The sequence below is a fragment of the Gallinula chloropus genome, assembly GCF_964237585.1.
Source record: "Gallinula chloropus genome assembly, chromosome: 15".
NCBI lineage: Eukaryota > Metazoa > Chordata > Aves > Gruiformes > Rallidae > Gallinula > Gallinula chloropus.
The window spans coordinates 709,834-729,173 of record NC_140100.1 but is presented as its reverse complement, the minus strand read 5'-3'; the positions used below and the strand labels follow the sequence as shown (position 1 = coordinate 729,173).

Sequence of the window (19,340 nt, the reverse complement as noted above, 5' to 3'; positions counted from 1 at the left end):
CACAGGCACTGGGATCAGGGAATACAGTGGATAAAATCATGCAACCCATCCTGTCTTGGGGGACCCGGGTGATGTTCCTGAGCTGTGGGGGTGCCATCCCTCCATGGGATCTGCTCTGCTCACTGCCCCCCTGCTCACATCCAGCCTCTCTGGCTCCCAAGTGCTGCCATACGGGAGGGGATCCTGGAAAGCCATCCACAGGGAAAGAAGCTCTAAAGAAGGATGTGCTCAGCCCCAGCGCGCTCCAGCCTCAACCCGAAGCCTTGGGCTGGACCCCAACCGCAGGAAGCACGTGCAGCCCCCTGGCTCCCCCGGTGTTTGTGCAGACCCCATCTCCCCTCAGCCAGAGCACTGGGCCAGGCAGCTGCCAGCTGCAAACAGCAGCAGCCCCCAGGCCCTGGGACAGCTTTGGATTCCGTGCGGCCCGAGACGGGCAACTATGGCGCTGGCGAGCTGGGAGGGCTGGTGGGGCCAGACTGGTTGGTGCTTCTTGAGCTGCTGCCTTCTCTCTCAGGCACTGCCTTTTCTCTCAGCACCGTGCGGTGCTGCCCAGGGCCACTGGCTGGGTATGACACTATGGCTGCCTTCAGCCAGTGGGGATCTGCTGGGATGGTGGCTGCAGCTGTACAAACCAGACGGGATGTTTATGCTCAAGAAACAGCAAACGTCCCTGCCCCAGCCTTAATGCAGAGAAAGCTTTTGCCTTAGCCTCAACGGAGCTGCAATGTCAAGCGTTCCTTCTCCCCTGACCCAGGTATGCCCCCTGAAGATGCCCCATCCCATCCCATCCCATCCCATCCCATCCCGCCCCACCAAACCCCTTGGGTCACTCCGGGTCTCCTCCGGGAAGGCTGCGATGCTGCTAGTTCTGCAAGCTGCTGCCACACGCTGTGGAAGCTGGAGCTGTCAGGGAACAGAAAGGGAAAGGAAACGAGATCTGGCTGAAGATGGCAGGAGTGGGATGTCGTCAGAGACCCTGGGAGGGGAAGGAGGAGGAGGAGGAGGAAGGGGAGTAAGCACTGACTGCCCATGCCCTGGTGGGAAGGCACGTGTCTACTCAGGGTGAGCTTCACTTCAAGGCAGATGACAGTAATGTTGGCAAAGACTGTTTCTTGGTTGCTGGCTCACGTGGCTCCGGAAAGCACCGAGACCAGCAACACCTCTGCCAGCCCCACGTTTCCTGGGGAGGTCCTGGCTGTGTCTCCCACTGGTGAACAGATCACACCCAGGGAACCACAGACACACAAGGCAGAGGCAGGAACCCCAGTGTGGGGCAACGTGGTCAGATGGCTTCAGCCTCAGTCCTCCTTGTCCAGGCTGGGACAGGGACAAGAGGGGCAATGTGACTCCAAGGCCACAGGGGCTTGTGGGGCAAGAGGAAGCACAACCTGAGGTTCAAGGACATCAGCCTGGCCCTCGTGCTCAGTGGCTTCTCGCTAGGTGGACAGGGGGTATAGACAGGAGAGCTGCAGGTACCACCTGCCAAGGGGTGCCACAAGCTGTGGCTGCTGCACCCCTTTAGCCAGGACAGAACGGGCAGCGGGTGACGGGGACACTTACCAGCCACTGCTCTAAGTGTCGGTCTCAGGCTGAATGGCTGCTTCAGGCCTGCAAGAAAAGAGCAAAAGGGGAACAGGAGGCAGTCAGTGGGGAGGTGAGAACTGCATCTTTGAAGCAAGAGGAGAAACAAAACAATAGCATCACCCTTGGAGAGGAGGACACTCGCACCAGGGTGGAGCAGTGGTCCTCAGCCCAGTGCTTGCATGGGGCCCGCTGATGCTGCTCACGGGCTGAGGATGCAGCAGCCCAAACCAAGGCCACTGGGGAGAGCAAAGCAGCTTTTGCTCAACCCAGTTGCAGAGCTCTCTGTGTTCTTATGGCTCCAGCCCAAACACTGGTTTTCTTTGCATGGGTGCAAAGCCCAGATGACTGCAGTGCCCCAAGCTGGACTGCACACCAGAATGAGCTGTGACAGAGCAGACCAGCAGACACAGATCAGATGGTCAGAGGCCATCCAGCATGCAGGGGCCCAGCGTCCACTCCTGAGGAGCATCCCAGCTGTGAAGAGCTGAGATGGTTTGTCCAGGGAGCGCTCGGGTATTTGCAGCTACTTCAAAGGGGGCTGACACATGCACACAACCCCTGATGCTGGGAAGCAGAAGTTCTTGCTTTGAGCTACATGCAGCCCTGGCAGAAAAGGACATCCTCTTCCCTGCTCGTCAACTCCTGAGATCTCTATGTGCTCCACGCAAAAAGGGGAAGCTGCCTGAGCACCTGCCCAGTCCTGGACACCACTGAGCATCTCCACGTGGAGTGGCAGGGCCAGGCCCTGCTCCCTGTTGGGACCCAGCCCTGTGGCCAGGACCTGGCTTTGCCAGCAGCACCGCTCTGGGGAAGCTGGTCCCACCAAGCCGGCACTCCGAACTGACACTGGTGCAGCTGCCAAGGAACAGGCTCTAATTATAAACCAGCAGATGCTCTGCATGTCTGAGGAAGGTTATTTCAGCTGTTGACACAACCTGATGCGTGGGGACCCCGGGTCAGCTCTAAATTGCCATGACCGAGCATCTGGCACGACCGCCGTTGCGGAGGCACAGCGAGGTTACACCGCAGGGCCACAGCCACACACCAGACACACTGTGCTCTGCACAGCCTAGCACACCTACACAGCTAACACATCACAGACATCCCTGTGAGGACACAACCAGTGGAAGGACCAGCTCGGCTTCGTGGAACCAGCACAAGCACGCGTGCTGAGGCAGGTGGAGACGGGCAGGGGACGTTCTAGGTGAGTACACCCCACACATCTGCCTGTGCACACACACTGGCCTGGACATTGCACGTTACACCAGGCAACGAGCGCTGCTGCTCCCCCACGCTGGGGGTTACAGGACCACCCAGACTGGGCAGGTGTTGACTGTTGGAACAGAACAGAGTTGAACGCCCCAGCACGCGCTTCCCACTGCCTGAACGACGCAAACGGAGAGCCACGGCCCTGGGTTTGGTTTCTTTGTATTTTTTTCCCCACAAACCCCATTCCCCTTGCTCTCCTCCTTGTCCTGAAGTGGCTGGGGCAGGACAGCCCGGCCAAGGAGCCCAGAGTTTCCATGGGTGCCATTTACCTCCTTCCTGTGACTTAGCTCATGGTGAACTTCGGAGCGGGACTGAGCCTGCTGTAACACGGCTGTTGAGCTCCGGTCTGTCTGTGTGGGTCACTTTGAGCTGTCTGAGACTGCAGTGAAGGGCTCAGCAACAGGAATAAAACCTTTCCCCTTTGTCTCAAAGGTCCCTAGCCCCCGGCGTCCCCGCACGGTGACAGAGGACAGCTCAGACTCCAGGTTTCACTCGTATGGCCACTGCAGCCCATCAGGATGCTGCCCAGACTCTGGGCTCCATCAGGGGCTCAGCTGCCACCCACAGCCAACAAGCTGGGAAAGGCCTCTCCGATTCCACAGAGGTTCCCAAGACAAGATGCTGCCCCATCCCCCAGACACACCCCCTGGGTGAACAAAGGGAGCCAAGCAGAGCCTTTGCTGATGTCAGCCACTCATGAGACATGTCATCACTGGCCTATGCCAAGCAAGAAAACGATGCCACCTCTTCTCCTCCTATACAGCCAGAGCTCCTGCCCCACATTAACAGTGAAAGTATCCCAGAACCATCCTGTGCTCCTTCACATCACCTGTCTTCACAACCTCACCCATCCCTGGCCCACTCCTGGGGCTGTCCTGTACACCTCCCACAGGGAGCCACCCACACCACGGGGACCTGCCAACGGTTGTCCTCTCTCCCCAGCCTGGGAAGGACACAGCTGAGCTTAGCAGACACAGAGTCCAGAGGAGCAAGAAAAGAAAGGAAGGAGGAGGCAAGGAGAGCTACAGACAAAACAAGATGCCCACGGAGGGCTGTCTTTACCGGTACCCCTCACGGTATCTCCTGGAAGCAGTCGGGCGCTGTCTTCTCACATAGAGATCTGTGTCTACCGTCTCCTGAACCGCTTGCTCTGGAAGCAAGACAAAGAGAGACACACCTCTGTTGAGAAGCTCCTGGCAGGAGTCTGCCTGGCAGTAGCTCCAGTGGGGGCTAAGCACTGTGGGACGTTAGGAACGGTGCTGGATCTCATAAGATGCTCCTGCAAACCTGCGCTGGAGCCCTCTGCCCTCTTTCCTCCATCAGCTGAAAGCGCCTTTAATGTCTCAAGCTCAGCAACACGTTTTCAATTTGGTGCCTTTTTTTGGCTGGCGTGTTTGGAAACCCAGCACACTGAGCTTGTGGAGGTCACAGCAGCTGCACAGTGCAGGAGAGCATCACTTCTGCATCCTCTGAGACTCAGGGGGGTCTCTCACCCAGGGGTCACGCCTGGCCCTGCATAACCAGGACAAGGCCAGCGCTGGCCTCCAGCACGGACACAGCCCTCATGTGCACGCAGAAGCAATGGTCTCCAAAGGGCTTCACGGAGATCCTGCTGGCCTCCTCCTCCTCTGTGCTGGCCAGCAAGGCTGGCCTCACACCACACCAAGGCAGCAGGTTCCCTTTCAATGCCTGAAGCCACCCGTGCTGCCTTCCTAGGAAGCGTTTCACCTGCAGCGTTTCTCACAGGGGCTCAGAGGGGCACAAATCACTGCCCACCCAGGGAGCTGCCACCAGCTGGCTGCTGTCCAGTCCCTGGGGCAGCTGCTGGTGCTCTTTGTGCCTCATGGTCCATGGTGAGCCACCACACGCACACAGCACATCGAACACACGTGTGTCTAGCCTAACAAGGGGGTTTATGAACAGCTGAGGCTTCCAAACAGATCTCTCTACCCAGAGGAAATGAATCTGAGGAGTGCTTCCTTCCCCTCAGCACACACACCAGTGAATGGCCACAGGGCTGGTCAAATGGAATTTTGGCAGCAGCAGATCCCTTGTAAAGCCAGGCACAGATCTCACTGCTGCCCCCTCCACCAAAAATGCTTCCTACCATTGTGGATAGAAGCAATAAGGGTTCCCAAAAGCTACTGCCAAGAGTCACGTTTTGGGGAGAGCAGTTTTGAAACCCACTGACAGCAGAAGGGCTGGGATGGGCACGAGCCCCCCCACCCACTCCTCCTGGCAAACCCTCAGTCATCTACCCAGCTCTGTCCACCAAGCAGCTCTGGGCTTGCTGCCTTCACGTGAAGGGAGGGGCAGCGTGTGAGGGGAGGGTGTAAAATTGGATTTGGAAGTCAATGACATATGTGTAGATCAGGCTGAGAGGAAAAAAGCTCAGGGAAGGGTTTCAGCACCAGGACTGCTGGCCAGGCAGCACAGGCATCGGGGCTGCCAAGTCTGAGCCCAGGGAGTGGGCTGGCCAGGAGGAAAGGGAAGGCAAGGCAGAGTACCCAGATCTCCGCTTCCACCTGCTGCATAGGAGTCCTTGTGGGGGTGGGTCAGGGCAAGGACCACACTCTTTTCCTCTGGTAGATGACCCCCTAGAGCATCCTCCAGAGCGTGCCGGATGCCAGGTGGCTGAGTGTGCCAGCGCACAGCCACATCACCCACCGTTATCTGAGCAGCAACCCCGCTTCCAGGGCTCTGTAGGCACAGCCACAGTGCTCAGGAGAACCGGCTCCAGGCACAAACCCTCACCAAGCCAATGCCTGAGGACAGCTGTTGGCTGGATTGCCCTGGCTGTTCCCTTCACACACGAGCTGCAGGGAAACGCGCTGGCCTGGCAGGTGACACAGCGCTCACAGCCCGACACCGGGTGCTGTCTAAGCAGGAACCTGAGTGTTTTGCTGGGTGCACAGATGTTCATGCATGAAATGGGCAAACCAGGAGCCTTTTTCCCATCACTCCTGGCTGAAGTGCCAGAATCAAATGCCTACACGGGAGATGGAGGTTTCTCTAGCCATAATCTCACAGTTTGGCCCAACTCACCAATCTCTTCCACAATATTCTCAGTGCTTCCAGGAGGAGTGGCTTTCTCCTGTTCAGAAACAAAACAAAACAAAACAGTAACAACAACCTCAGGTGGGTGCCCCCTTCAGAGCCCCTTTGCTCTGAGCAAAGCACTGGGGTTTTCTTGGTCATCCCTGTGATTGACGCCACGAACACCACGGGGACAGAACTGCTGCCCTCCTGCTCTCCACGCAGCCACTCCACACAGCGAAGGGCTGTCCATCCCATCCCATGCAAGTCCTTCAGTTATGCTGCCATGCAAGCATCTCAAGAGCTATATCCTTCTCCTCGGGGCTGGTTCGGTGGGGTTTATTTTCCCTTGAAGAAAGCAACATTCAGGTAACTGTATGAACCAGCACTGCTGGCTCCAGGGTTTGGGGAAAAGAGCAAGAACAGCCACTGCTCACCCTTCTGATCAGCACTGCTCACTCATGTGACTGACATGCAGACAGGACGGAGAACAAAGCTGCCCCCACACCTGCAGACACATCCTGAAAAGTAATTAGGAGTGATACATTTAGAGTAAGTGGGTATTAGCCACCTGTGCAGAGAAGAGGCTGAAAGCCTAACCATGGGTGGCCACTGGCACCACAAATCCAGTTAAAGTCCTGCTGTGCCCCTGCAGCTGCACCCAGAGCTGCCGCAGACATGGCAAGGTTTGGGGAGCTGGGTGTCACCCTCCTGCACCAAGGAAGGGGTTTGGGAACACGCTCACTCTGCTCACCTGCACCTGCGACTCCAGCCGGACCAGGAACGCAGCCGAGCACCAGATGAGGTTTTCTAATCTACCAAACTCAGAGACCACAGCGAACGGTTGGGAAGGGAACAGGGTAAAATGCTGTCAGGAATTTCTCCAGGGGTTCACAGAGTTTATCAGGGGAAACACTGACTACATTGACCTCAGGTGCTGGAGTATTTGGTGCTTTAATATTTGGGATAACAAAGGAAATCACACTACAGAGTGGACAAAGTGGCACCTGGTTTTAAACACTTAAAAAAATGTAAAATTTAGAGAGAAAAAAATTGAGAAGCAGCTTTAAAAAATCAGACTAAAGCAGCCCTTATTTCAATGGTCACAAGGAGACAGTAACAAAGCCCTGACTTGATTTCACTCCAGTGGAAGTTATCCCTTTCAGTCCTGTGCATGTGCAAGGTAAGTGCTGCCGTTCCCTTCTGTGCCCTCTGCTGCTGGTAGCTCCCCACTGTGCCGCCTCTCCCACTAGCTCGCTGTGGCTTCTCTCCTGCCCCTGCTCAGAAACTTTGGCAGGGGGGTTGGACCCAGTGATCTCTCCAGGTCCCTTCCCTACGATCCTGTGATTCTGTAACTCTCCTGCCCTGGGTAGAAAGATGTTGAAAGCAGTGCAGAAATCATGTCTAATCAATCACAAAATCTCTCCTGGGCTGTCCACCATGTCTTGCATCTGCTGTACTCAGCCTGCTTGTGCTGTAAACCTGTACAGGAACATGACTTAAGGAGGACAGCTGCAAGAGAGATGAGAGAGGCTGGGAGTCAGTTTGCAGGTCCTCTGGCTGAAGCCAGCGACTCCCTTTGCTTTGCTCAGAGCCAGTGACTGCCCGTGGCACTGGCTGCACGGTGTGCTGCTGTGTCCCACACAGCTACACACCAGAACCCAGGGACACGAGGGGCTTCGGAGCTCTTGTGCTAGTGTCTGATGTTCAGGCTGGGTTAGGTTGTTCTCCTGGCCTACAGACTACACCAGAGGAGCTGCCAGTCCCGCTGCCTGGGTGCCAGTGCTGCTACTGGCTGGTTTGGCTTTCGGGTGAGCTCACAGACACGGCTTTCCTGGGAGTGGGCACCCTTCAGGGACACTCCTCCTACAGCCATGAAACAAACTGCTCTGAACTCACAGGAGCTCCTCTTAATCTGCTGCTTTTGTCTCCGAGCACAGCTCGGGCACACTCAGTTTCCTTGTGCCAGAGCTGGTGAAGGATTCGTGTTTCTTACTCGAATGGCAGCCCCGAGCAGCTGACCAGGGCCCGACCCTCGAGCTGAAAAAGCTCCTGTTGGATTCACAGACCTCCCTGAAGACAGGACCTACTGTGGGCCTGCTACATGGGCTCTTTGCTGAGCACCGCCTGCCCTCCAGAAGTGTCTTTGAACTTCATCACCCATCCAAGGGCTTTAAACAACCCAGAAAGACCACCTGAGCCACCCAAGGGAAAGGCAGACTCATCTGGGCGTCACTGCTGCCCTGCAGCATCCAGACCCTGATGTTCTGCCAGCAGGTTAGCCAGAACAACCAACCAAAGGAATGGAAAAATACGGAACAGATGGGAAAACACACATCCCATTAGCTCCCCAGGCAGCACTTTCAGAAGCCTTCCTGCTGGCAAAGGTGCGCTCTGACATTAACTTGACCTCTGTTTTAAAGACTGCCAAGGGCTCCTGCTCTGGGGTGGGAGATCTCAACAGGTCATACTGGCATGGTCCTGCATTCCCATGGGGGCCTGACTGTAACACAATCCTGTCCTGGTCAGGCAGCCCTGCCTGCTTGCAGGAGCAGTTGGCTGAGACCCCTGGGCTCCTGCCCCATGAATGCCATTTGGAGAGGGCAGGCAGCAGCAGCAGCACGCAACGGCCACGGCCGGACAGAGACAGGATTCAGACAACACACAGCTTTTCCAGGGGGTTCCAAACAAGAGCTCCAGGTTTTCTGGAAACACCATTCAGCGGGGTCACCCGCTGCTTGAGGCCAGAATGGGAACAGGAGCAGTCAGGAAGAGCAGAGGGCCTGACACCTGGGTGGTGGTAAACTCAGCACAGCCAGCGCCCCGGTGCAGACAGGAGCACCAGAGCAGCACCCGCTGCCAGGCAGCGCCGCGGCATTAGCGCTTCCCTTGCACTGGGGAGGGGGCGAACCACTGGCTGTGACGTAGCTATTGGCTACCCCAGCTCTCATCAGCTTGCACTTCCGAAATCCACCAGCCAGGAACTGGCATCTGTGGATGTGCCACTGGACACAGCAAGTGTGAGGGGTGGGTTTGCTCCATCCCCCCCAGACTCCCTGCAAGAGATCAGCTTACGGTGCCCGAAGGCTCTGCCCAGTCAGCGCAGCCGCCTGCGAAGCCAGAGGGGCTCAGAACACGCTGAGAGTGATTTGGGGTAACACCTTTGTAGTGGGCTAAATCCACACCACAGCTCCTGCAGCTCTGCCTGGGAGCTTTATTAAAACACACAGAATCTTTCAGCACTTTTCTGTGACTCCCCTGACCGAGTCTCTTCTTGGTCACCTCTCTCTGTTCCCTGAGTCTCTTCTTGGTCACCTCTCTCTGTTCCCTTCTCCTTGCTCTGGGACATTCCTGCTCTCTCCATCCCACAAGTTCTCTGGAAGATCAAGTTGGAAGACCCAGTGCAAGCCATCACCTTCTCTACTCTTGAATTGCTTCTCATCAGTTCTGAGCCAAACCAAGAGTGTCTCTGATTTCCACCTATTACCTTTATGCTGATGTTTTATCCTGGGATCTCTGCCAAGGCATCATCTCTTTGATGTCTACACTACCTTTGTCAACCTGACAGCCACAGGCATACTCTATATTTTCTTATAAAGAACTTGTGCCATTTCCCTTCTGTCCCAGTCACCTCAGACCCTCACCATAACCTCACCATATTAATTGGCAACTCTCAACTTTGCACACAAGCTTTTGTTAAGTCCCAGTCCTCTTCCTTCCTCATTGGACCTCTGAAGGGCCTTTATTCTGTCTCCTCTTGCAGCCCCATGCTACCCTTTCCTTAAGGCTTTCTTGTGTGGGGGGAAAAACAGCTTCCCTTTCAGAAGGCTAATATTCTGTCTCCCAGAATTGTGAGGGGTCAGAAGGGACCTCCAGAGGTCATCAAGTCCAAGGCCCCTGACAAAGCAGGGTCCCTAGGACAGGGCGCACAGGGTCACACAGATCCCAAGAGCACAACATACTCCCCAACCTACCTCACAGGCATCCAGAGCCTTTGCAGATGTCCCGTGGGCAGCCTGTGTGCACAGCTTGCCAGTGACCACACGGCCCTTCAGTGCTCCTCTGAAAGGAGACTGTGCTGTTCCCTCTGTGGACCCGGCCAGGAGAGCTGCCTCCAAGTGCTCTGCAGAATAAAGCCACCTGAGCTGATGTGGAGAAGTGGGGGGCAGAACCAGAACTGCTATGCCTTGACCATGATGCTATCCTTCATCTCTCCAAAGACTAGAAATCTAACAGGCTAGATGCTACCTTGCCAGTACTGAATATTCCTACCTTAGCATCAGCACCCAGGTCCTGACAGGTCACTCCCGCCTTGTTGGTCTCAGAAGAGCCGTTCCTTCAGCCCATGGGAAGGAGGAAGCTACTACCACACCTAGGACATTACCTTTAGGCTCATGAGAGTTTACCCCAGCTTGGCTCCACATCTCACCACAGCCCCGCAGCAATGTGCTGGCATTTTCCACAAAGCCCTTCAGCTGTCTCAGACCTGAGGACAGATATATGACCAGCAGTAAAGCTGTCACTCTAGATGCTGGTATCACTGCTCACTACTGAGGTCTGGATTGCTGGCAACCACGCTGGACTCCCTTCTGGTGTCCAGAAGAGGTTGAAACCTGGTTTGTCAGGAGTGAGGTGGTGTGACACGAATGACTCCGGGTGTATCTGTGAGTTCTGCTTGTATGTTTGCCAGGGCTCAGGAAACTCTTCCCTTTTGGGCAAGAACAGCCCTCCCACCGCCCCCTGCCTCCATCCAGCCTCTGAAACACTCTGACTTTCAACCACCCCAGTTCCTGAGAGCATACTGAGGAGTCTTTTTCATTCCAAATCCAAGATGTCACATCATAAGGTAACAATGTTGGGTTTTTTTGGTGCTTTTCCTTTTCTAAAACTGAGGATGTGCAGGACAACCAGCTGTCCTTTGGGTTTCAGGGATTCAGGGACAAAAGCTTTTAGGAGCCTGCCACGGCCCCCACTTCTATGAATGCATTTAATCCTCTAGAAACCAATTAAGACATTTTGTTTCCAGGTCATTCTTCAGCAGAAATTCACAGCTGAACTGTGAATTGACATCACAGCTCTGCTTTAAATCAGACACTTGGCAGTTTTGTTAGCCAGCCTACATCTCTGCAGGAAAAGAGAGCTTATGTGCAGTTATTCCCATCTCACTTTCTCCATCCTCCAGGCTTTACAGACTCTGCTGTATCCTCAGCATCTGACCCTCCCCATGCCTGTGGTACAGCCTGTGGGCCACACCAGGGATACAGACCTATCAGCCTGTTTTGCCCCTTTCACGAGCGCCCGCGAGGCCCAGGAAACGAGCAGGAAGGAGGTTTCACAACGTGCACATCACTGGTCTGGAAATCTCAAGCCTACAGACTGACAATAACTGCTCAGGGAGATGCCTGCTGGCGTGAGCAGAGCTCCATTCCAGCAGAGCCACACCACCTGTTCCCTCACCAGCTCGGATCTCTCGAAACCACACCGTGCTGTGCCACAGGGAGGGACAGGACTGGCTGCCCAGCTTAGGCAACCCAGCTAAATGGAGGTGGTGATGCACAAAATGAGTCAGCCTCCCAAGATGCCCGTTTCTCCCCCTTGACTACAGACAGAGCCATGGTTAATTAGCTCAGGGTTTAGACATCTAACTTTTAGGTGCCTAAGTTTGGGCACAGGGATTCTCTTACCCCAGTCTTGAGTTAAGACAAGTGAAAGGCTTTGGTTCAGCCTCTTAAAAGCACTTGCAGGCACGGCACTGCCAAAGGCTTTGCCAGCCCTGCACTGCAGGTCTGCACTGCCAACTCTCTCCATAGCAATGTCATGGCTCGTGGTGCAGGTTGGGGGTCAGCTGAGGGAAGGGAGTTGGTGTATGATTAATCACACCATTAATTGAGGTTATTTTAGGCATTTCATTTTGCTCCTACCTTCAGTGCTACAAATCCCACCTCTCTCCCAGGGCACCTAAGTTAAATGTCTGCAGTTAGATAGTGTGAATACCCCTGAGGTCACCTCTGCTCACCTTAAGAGGCTGGCAGGGAGACAGCTCCAGATCCAGTAACACTTTGAGCAGAGTACAGAGGACATAGTGATCATCCTCTCAGTTAAACAGATTCCCATTTATCAAAGGCTGGGACACCGCCACTACAGAGAGAGCTTGGAGGACAAACCAGTACACTGATGTGAGAACCAGCGAGGCAGCACTGGTTGGCCTGGCTAGCTGCATGGATGAAACCATGCTGATTTTGCTTATATTAAGAGGTCACTTGCTTGTTTACAGTCACTTTCTTCTTTCTGCTGCTCTTGACCATGCCTTTTGGAGGCCTGTAAAGCCCACAACAACCAGACTCAAAGATGGAAGCACTGAAACCATCCCCAGACACGAGACAGATGCTATGACCTTCCTACCCATAGCTGTGAAAGGGCAAACCAGTAGTGACAGTGGCTGCAACAGGCTGGTGACAAACCTTAGACTACAGCTCAGCACCATCTCAGCTGCAGGAGATGTGGTACCTGCTCTCACCAACACTGCCTAATGCAAACACTGGAATCTGGCAGGACTCTGCCAATGAGCCCTTCTTCACTCATGTCCCCCAAAATAACATCTTCTCTTTTCCCCTAGGAACCAAACATCATCCTGAGTTGATATGCCCTTTCTTCATCTTGACTCACAGAGCTCTATGAGCAAGCACCACACCATTAAAAATGCCTCATCACAAAGCACGATGGGGACACCAAGGGATAACCTACGGGACACAGCCAGCTTATGAACAACCTGAAGGCTGAGATGTCCTCAAATAAATGAAATCCAGGGGCAGAGCTCTTGGGAACATCAAGCCTGAACAATCTTTTGAGAGAAAGGTCCACAGAGGACTGTAAATATCCATCCTCTATCATTCTAATATTCCTGCTAATTTGTCAACCTCTCCCCTCCCTGTTATCTCCTTCAGCCTGGGTCCTACATCCACTCCTGAAACGGGAAACCGACCCAAGGAGTCCCGGGGTGGGAATGTGTACAGGGAGCCAGTGCCCACTCACTTGTTCTCTGAATATTCTCCTATCGACTCCTGGACAACGAGTCCACAGAACACTCCTACATGCTGTCTGACAAAGCACAAATGATCTTCTGCTGCTCCTCTTCAGTGTGCATCAATCCTCCTCTCCAGCGCATGGGGCGGCTGCACACGTGCACCTACCACTGCTGAGCACGGGCTTGCACTGTGAACTGCTGGGACCTGCTGGGTTCTCACAGAGCCTGTGGGTTACTCAGACTATGCCACAATTAACTGTTCTGCCAACTGGAAGTTAAATCTTGCGAGTCCAGGCTACAAATATAGCTGTTATTTCACTGCCACCAGGTCGGGAAAGCGATTCATGGAGAAGGAAATTCTGTGCCTGCAAATTAATGCTTGTCACTGTCCATAGGCTTGAAACCTATGGAACCTCTGACCCTCTCGCTGGAATACCCTGTGCTTCCTTACCAGCAAGGAAAACTGGGCCAGAACTGTCTCCTCACATTAAGAGGAATAATCTGAATATTCTTCCATCACTTAGAAGTTCACTGTGTTTCACGTGCTGCTTGGAATAGGCTTGATTAAAAGTCAGGGCTGAAGCACAAACATGAAACTTTGGTTTCCAGATAAACATCTTGATATCTGCCCAAATTACTTCTCTGGGGTCACAGCACGTGCTAGAGAGTGAGGAGATTGGGAAGTATCTAGATGAAATACAGGGAGAGAGGAAGAGCTTTGTTTTTCCTGTACAAACCCTCAGAGTTGCTATCTCTACCTAGACACTCAGGTGTCCCAGAGGAGTATCCGAGTATCCAGACAGAAACAGCAAAAATCTGACCAGACATAGTCCTGGGGCGCCTGCTGCAGCTGACTGTGCCTCGGGCAGAGGGCTGTACTAGCTGATCTCTGGGCACCTCTCCAGCCTCATCCACACTCTGCTTCTCTGAGTGACTATGTAGACTGGGGGGGACCCTGAAACGTGGCACCCGCTGCACCACAGGCCTGAACAGCAGCTCCATGGCCGGTCTGGAGGGGGTTACAGGAACACACCCCAACAGTATTCTCTCAGGTAATGTGGTTTAAGGTGTCTATCACTGCAGCATGAGATCCACAGAGACATGTAAACTCGAGGCCATGTTAACCATCTACATGGCTCTCAGAGCCTGCAGTGGGCTGGAGCAGCAGACTGAACCAGACAATGGCTGGAGCCTCTTGCAGCACAAGTAAAACCACCCAAAATCCACCAGGAACGTACTGCAGGAAGCCTGTCACTCTTGCCAGGCGTGGAGAAGCACAGAGGCCCAGTGCTACACCACAGAACCCACCCTGAGTGGATGAATTAACTATTTGTCCTTGCAGCTCTACCTCTGTGTGCTGTGCTCAGGTGAACCACAGCTGTATCAGCACTGGCACGTGTCATCACAAGGACTTCCATGGCTACGACTCAAAGAAACTGAGGTTAAGGACAGCACTGCGGAGTGCTGGCTACAGGAAGCCCTTCCCACAGAAGCACTGGTGCTGCTGAACTCCTGACACACACAGACACAGGCCCTGAGTCAGGCAAGTCACCACAGATTTGCCCAGCCACTGATGACACACATCTCCAACACGTTCCTCCCACCCTTGCTGCCCTGGGGCACAGCCCCGTCCTCAGCCAGGGAGCTTTGGAGACAAGTCTCACCTCACCATCAAGCTGGGGCACAGCACTGCCTTTTGCCATTTGACGCTGGTGCTGTGGGTTTTCCAAATCCATGGCTGGGCCAAAGACTTCCAGCTCCTGCCTGCTCCCAACAGGGACATGTGCTCTGCCACCCGTGGTACGTACTGCAGGCTGGCTGGCAATCTATTTTTCCAGCACGTAGGAGGCCCACGCCTCTCTGCCATCTGCCACCATTCACTTTTCATTGCTTTTGAAAACAACCTGAAAATAACCCTGCTCTGATTCAGTTTAATGAAGCAGGAAACCCTCCAAGTACATTTTTCCCAAATAATCTGCTTATTGCACTGTCCCACCTACTGCCTTTACCCATCTTACCCCGGCTGCACTTCTGAATCCATTCATTTTCTCCTGCTTTGGCTGCAATGAGTGGACCACTCAGTTTCCATGAGAACAGGGAGTCACTGGGAAAGGAGAGGGAACCTGGAAATGATTTTTAGATCATTTAATAATTTAATGCATAGGAGCAAATAGAAATTCGTAAGAAAATATGGATTCTGCCCCACCAGACAAGGGCTTATAGAGGAGTGTGATGAATGACCAAAAATTCCCTAGCTCTTTCTGAATTCCTGTTTGCAAGATAAAAGAGCTTCCTCCAGTGGAAAACAGGATGACTGAAGGTATCTACATTGACAGCTGACTGTGTCCAAAGTCCATTTAGTAAGTCCAATTCCCCTGAGAAATCTGCAGCTAACACTGCCTCTTGCGTCACGAGTGACGTCACTCTGAACCCCCGCACACACCGCTCCTGAGCCTCCTCGTGCAGGGCTCCAGCTGGGTGCTGCTTTTGCTTTCTCCATCCCTAACAGGTTTTAGATCACTCCTCTCTGCACATGCCAGCAGAGCCACAGGCTCTTTCAGAACTGGGCAGGAAAGGCAAGCAGACACCCTGGATGCGGCTGGTTGACAGGACTGGCACACTTGCTGAAGCAGCTTTCACCAAAAGCCATCCTACCTCTGCTAGACAATGCTGAGGATTTGATTTTCCAGAGATCCTAACTTGGCACCTCCCAACAACCTACATATGCTCTAAGACACAAAATTCTCAGAAGGAAAAAGAACACACTGCTACCCCCTCCCCGAACAGAAGCATCAATGTCCTTCCTTGACCCAGGAGACACCCAAAAGCCTTCGCACGTACCCACACGTTCTCATGCCTGCTCATGGCACAACAAGCAGGTTCTGAGCTGCCTGCGTCTGCCATACCATGCACCCAGGTGACCACGCTCAGATACAGCTCCTGAAACTCTCCCAGCACTCAGCCTTTGCTGGAGCAGTAAGAGAAACCCCGGCAGCTCTGGCACTGATCCTGCTCCCAGCAAAGCTGAGTTCACTTCTCTCGCTTCAGAGGCTGGAGAACGTCTCCACAAGACCTCGCTCGGGTCTGCTTAGCTGGTGACTTCTTTCTCACTGCTCCAAAACACAAACCCAGGAATGACAAAAGATCATTTCTGCTACTGCCACACAATTACTGCTCGTGCCATACCTCAAAGGAGCTTATACTAAAGTTTTCAGCTGGCCAAAGGAGGATCATCTGGTGGCATCAGGTCTGTGAATAAAGTGCACCTCCAAGTCAACGTTCACTGAAACTCACCAGCATTGTATCTATGAGAACAGCCATCACAGCACCATTTCTCCCCAGCCTGTATATTTTATAGACAGTCATCTCTCTTAAAAAACCAAAAAGTTCATGCTGCTCTTCTGCAACAGGATCGATTCCCAAAGGAAAAAAGTGCTCTTTGTTGATCTGCAATAGAGCCATTCAAATAGCACCTTCTGCAGCAAAAGAAATATGCCAGCAGGCAAATCACCACTTGAATTCCTTCCTGCACAACATTCCCACGTTTCATATGTGTGGCCCTCTGCCTTACACCTGGATGGACTGACTCCCCCAGAAAGCCCTAGCAGCTCCTGAAGACACAAGGAGCTGTGTCCAGGCTCACTGCAAAGGCTGTTCACAGCAGTGCCTAGGAAATCTGTCTCTTCATTATTTGTCAATTGACAATTCTTGGCATCAAGGTCTAGCTCTCCCCTCTAAGGTTCACACTGGAGCTCCCACCTGGGCCTAGAACGTGCTGGGTGGCAGAGCAGGCTGTTGGCACTGCGAGGTACGTGCCTCAAGAATGAAGAATGCAAACAGCTGCTAGCATAAAGTAACACAGCCCCACATAGCTGCGCTGAAACCCCGTCACCTCAAGGGCGCAACCAACGTGTGGCAGGCAGGAGAACGATAAAAATATAAAGGCATGCATCTTGTTCCATCCCCTAAAAAAGGGCCTTGGCTGAGGCAAAGAGAATTCTGCAGGTTGCCAGTAGTGACTCATGTTCTCAGCACACAGGGCGCACGATCCCCCTGCACAGCGGGGAAGTCACAGTCCTTCCCACGCCCAGCACCGTGCCCCAGCCACTGGAGAGGTGTCTGCACAGCCCCTCTACCCCACTGAGCACGATCCCTGGCTGGGCAAACTGGCCAAACACTGCTCTGCAGGTGGAAAGTGGGAGATTTGTAACAGCTGAGGAGCTTCACACTCATTTCTTGAAGTAAGAAAGACCTGTTTCTGTTGATCCAGGAAGGAGTAATTTACACACAGACACACACACACAGAGATGTTAATGCCAACACTGACATCTTACACACGTTATGCACATACAACTTGTCACACAGAGCTGCCTCTGAACGACTGCTTCATGTTGAAACATGCAGTGCAAAACCAGGAGTGTATTACCCTTCAAAACAGTGTATCTCCCCCCACACCCCCACCTTCCCCATCCAAGGTCACAGCTATGCACTTCAACAGGTTTCACTCAGACTCAACCAGACCTAAAGCTCCTGGTGAAGTCTGTAAGCCTCCTACCTGAACCCTTGTGTAGCTCGACAGATGCTGAGGACGTGCTGCCTCCTTTCCCGAATGCTCCTTGGTTTCAGACAGAACATCAGCGCTTCTGTGGTGGTGGTGGTGGGACTTCTGATCATGGTGGCCATCCCTTTTCCTGGCTTCTGAGTCAAACAAGACGTGGGTTAGCCTGTCCAGATAGTTCTCCAGCTCTTCCTGGGTGTGCTCCAGTTGTTTGCCGACGTTACTGGGGATGAAGGAAGAGGATGGTGGGGGGCTTTTGCTTTCCCTCTCCTTCTTGGCCTCTTCCACGTGCGGGTTCTGCTTCATTAGAAAAAGCACTATGATAAGCAAGATCAGGCAGAGGTACACAACCCAGACTTCTTCCATCTTGGTGGCAAGACACGAGGAGCTGGTAGTGCCTGTTGATGCACGGGAAGGGGAGAGGGCAGATGAGCCAAATACAGTAGGTGGTCAGCGCTTCCCAGCTGTCGGCATCCACGGGAGGGACCGTTGCCAGCAATCAAAGTGCTGTGGTGGCTGATGTCACAGTTCAGTTTTCAAGAGCAGCACGGCTGATGAGCCTTCCCCCAGGTCTAAATGTGAAAGAGGGACAAACAGTGAGCAGCACAAAAACGTAAGCAAAGAAAACCAGACTTTGTCCTCAGAGTTAAAGAACTTCAGCAGAAAGATGTGAGATCATCTGTCACAGCTCCATGGGTTCTCCAAAGAGCAGTATTTCTCTCCTTTTGTTTTGTTAAGGAGCTGCAGGTTCAATGCTTATTACTTTTCAAATAACTTTCCTTCTGTTACAGTGCTTGAACTTGGCTTGCTTGAAGTGGTAAGCTTTTCTTCTTCCTAATTCAAAGAAGAGAGAAGTTAGGATTTGGGGTTTCCTCCCCAAAGGAAGAGAATAGAGTATTTTATCCTTTCAGGGTCATTAGATGCCAAGCCTGCTGTCTACCCTCAGCACTCCTAAAGCAAATTTAGGTGGCAGAAGGGAACGTTAGTCACCTGAGTTACGGATTCAGTAGGACCGATTTGCTGGCTTCTGTCTGTCTCTGCTGGTCTCCGCAGAGAGAGCCCTTGTAGAAGTGGCTGCTGGGACTCAGGAGATCATTTCAGCTGAATGTTTGGGGGGATCCCATGGGTTCCTTTGTAGGCTGGTCCTCAGCAACCCTGCCCCTGCATCGCTCAGAGCAGAAGATGGGCAGCCCAGGGACCAATTAATGCATTTCAACTGACCAAGCCCAAGGAAAGGGGCTGGGAGAACTTACTGATTGGTGCCCAGCATCCAGGAGAGCAGCCAGGGCGTCAGCAGGGATGAGCAGCCACCAGCACAGGGCCAGTCTGCTGGGGAAGGAGGCTGGCCACTGGCTGGCCCCCCAGAGCCAGGGTCTGTCAGGAGTGGGATTGCATTTCCTAACCTTTGCTGGGGGGATCTTTTTACCCATGAGGGTGCCAAGCCTAAAAGGAACAGAGCTCACACCCAGATTTTTGCTGCCCACGTGGAAACGTTCTTGGGCCACAGAAACAACTCCAACAACCTGCACTTCTCCCCCCAAGCGAGACCTTTCCTCTGCTTTTCTACACCAAACAGCCTGAGAAAAGTTACAGCATTCCTTCATCCCCTCGCTCGCCCCAGAAGCTGCCCCTCAGCTTCCCCTTTTCCAGACCCATGCCATGCAGCAAGCTTTGCTCTAGAGGCACTGCTGCACTTGCTGCCTCGCGTTTCGCTTACTCCCGAGGTGAGAACCACGAGTAAGCAGCTTGCTGCCTCCAGGCCCGGGCCTGGGACTGCTGTGTGACATCCAGGTGGGCAGTCATCAAGGAGATGTGGTACCACAAACCCAGCCACCCTTTCCGCACCGATCTCAAACACGCAGCTTGAAG

At 53.5% G+C, this 19,340-nt stretch overlaps 1 protein-coding gene across 5 annotated transcripts; it reads right to left on the bottom strand.

Annotated features, from left to right (window-relative positions):
* Nucleotides 1–803: 803 nt before the first annotated feature.
* Nucleotides 804–18,739, bottom strand: LOC311197507 (uncharacterized protein). Of its 5 annotated transcripts, none has more exons than XM_084271270.1 (6): nt 18,725–18,739; nt 17,469–18,305; nt 5,899–5,947; nt 3,916–4,003; nt 1,561–1,608; nt 804–903 (listed from the first exon to the last, which is right to left on the bottom strand). In XM_084271270.1, exons 2-5 carry the CDS (start codon nt 17,835–17,837, stop codon nt 1,572–1,574), a joined length of 543 nt encoding a protein of 180 aa, XP_084127396.1. In that variant the 5' UTR covers nt 17,838–18,305; nt 18,725–18,739; the 3' UTR covers nt 804–903; nt 1,561–1,571. The 5 variants fall into 5 exon arrangements, with proteins under 5 accessions (XP_084127396.1, XP_084127398.1, XP_084127395.1 ...); XM_084271272.1 differs by lacking the exon at nt 18,725–18,739 and adding an exon at nt 18,462–18,617 and having other exon boundaries at nt 3,922–4,003; XM_084271269.1 differs by lacking the exon at nt 18,725–18,739 and adding an exon at nt 18,462–18,614.
* Nucleotides 18,740–19,340: the final 601 nt, after the last annotated feature.

What these genes read in the sequence shown, in the direction of transcription:
- LOC311197507 (XM_084271270.1), bottom strand. Translation starts at nt 17,837, where the DNA reads ATGGAAGAAGTCTGGGTTGTGTACCTCTGCCTGATCTTGCTTATCATA. An exon ending in CGAGCTACACAAGGGTTCAG is followed by an intron (nt 5,948 to 17,468) that starts GTAGGAGGCTTA and finishes GTTTCTGAACAG; the next exon opens with GAGAAAGCCACTCCTCCTGG. An exon ending in GAATATTGTGGAAGAGATTG is followed by an intron (nt 4,004 to 5,898) that starts GTGAGTTGGGCC and finishes TCTTGCTTCCAG; the next exon opens with AGCAAGCGGTTCAGGAGACG.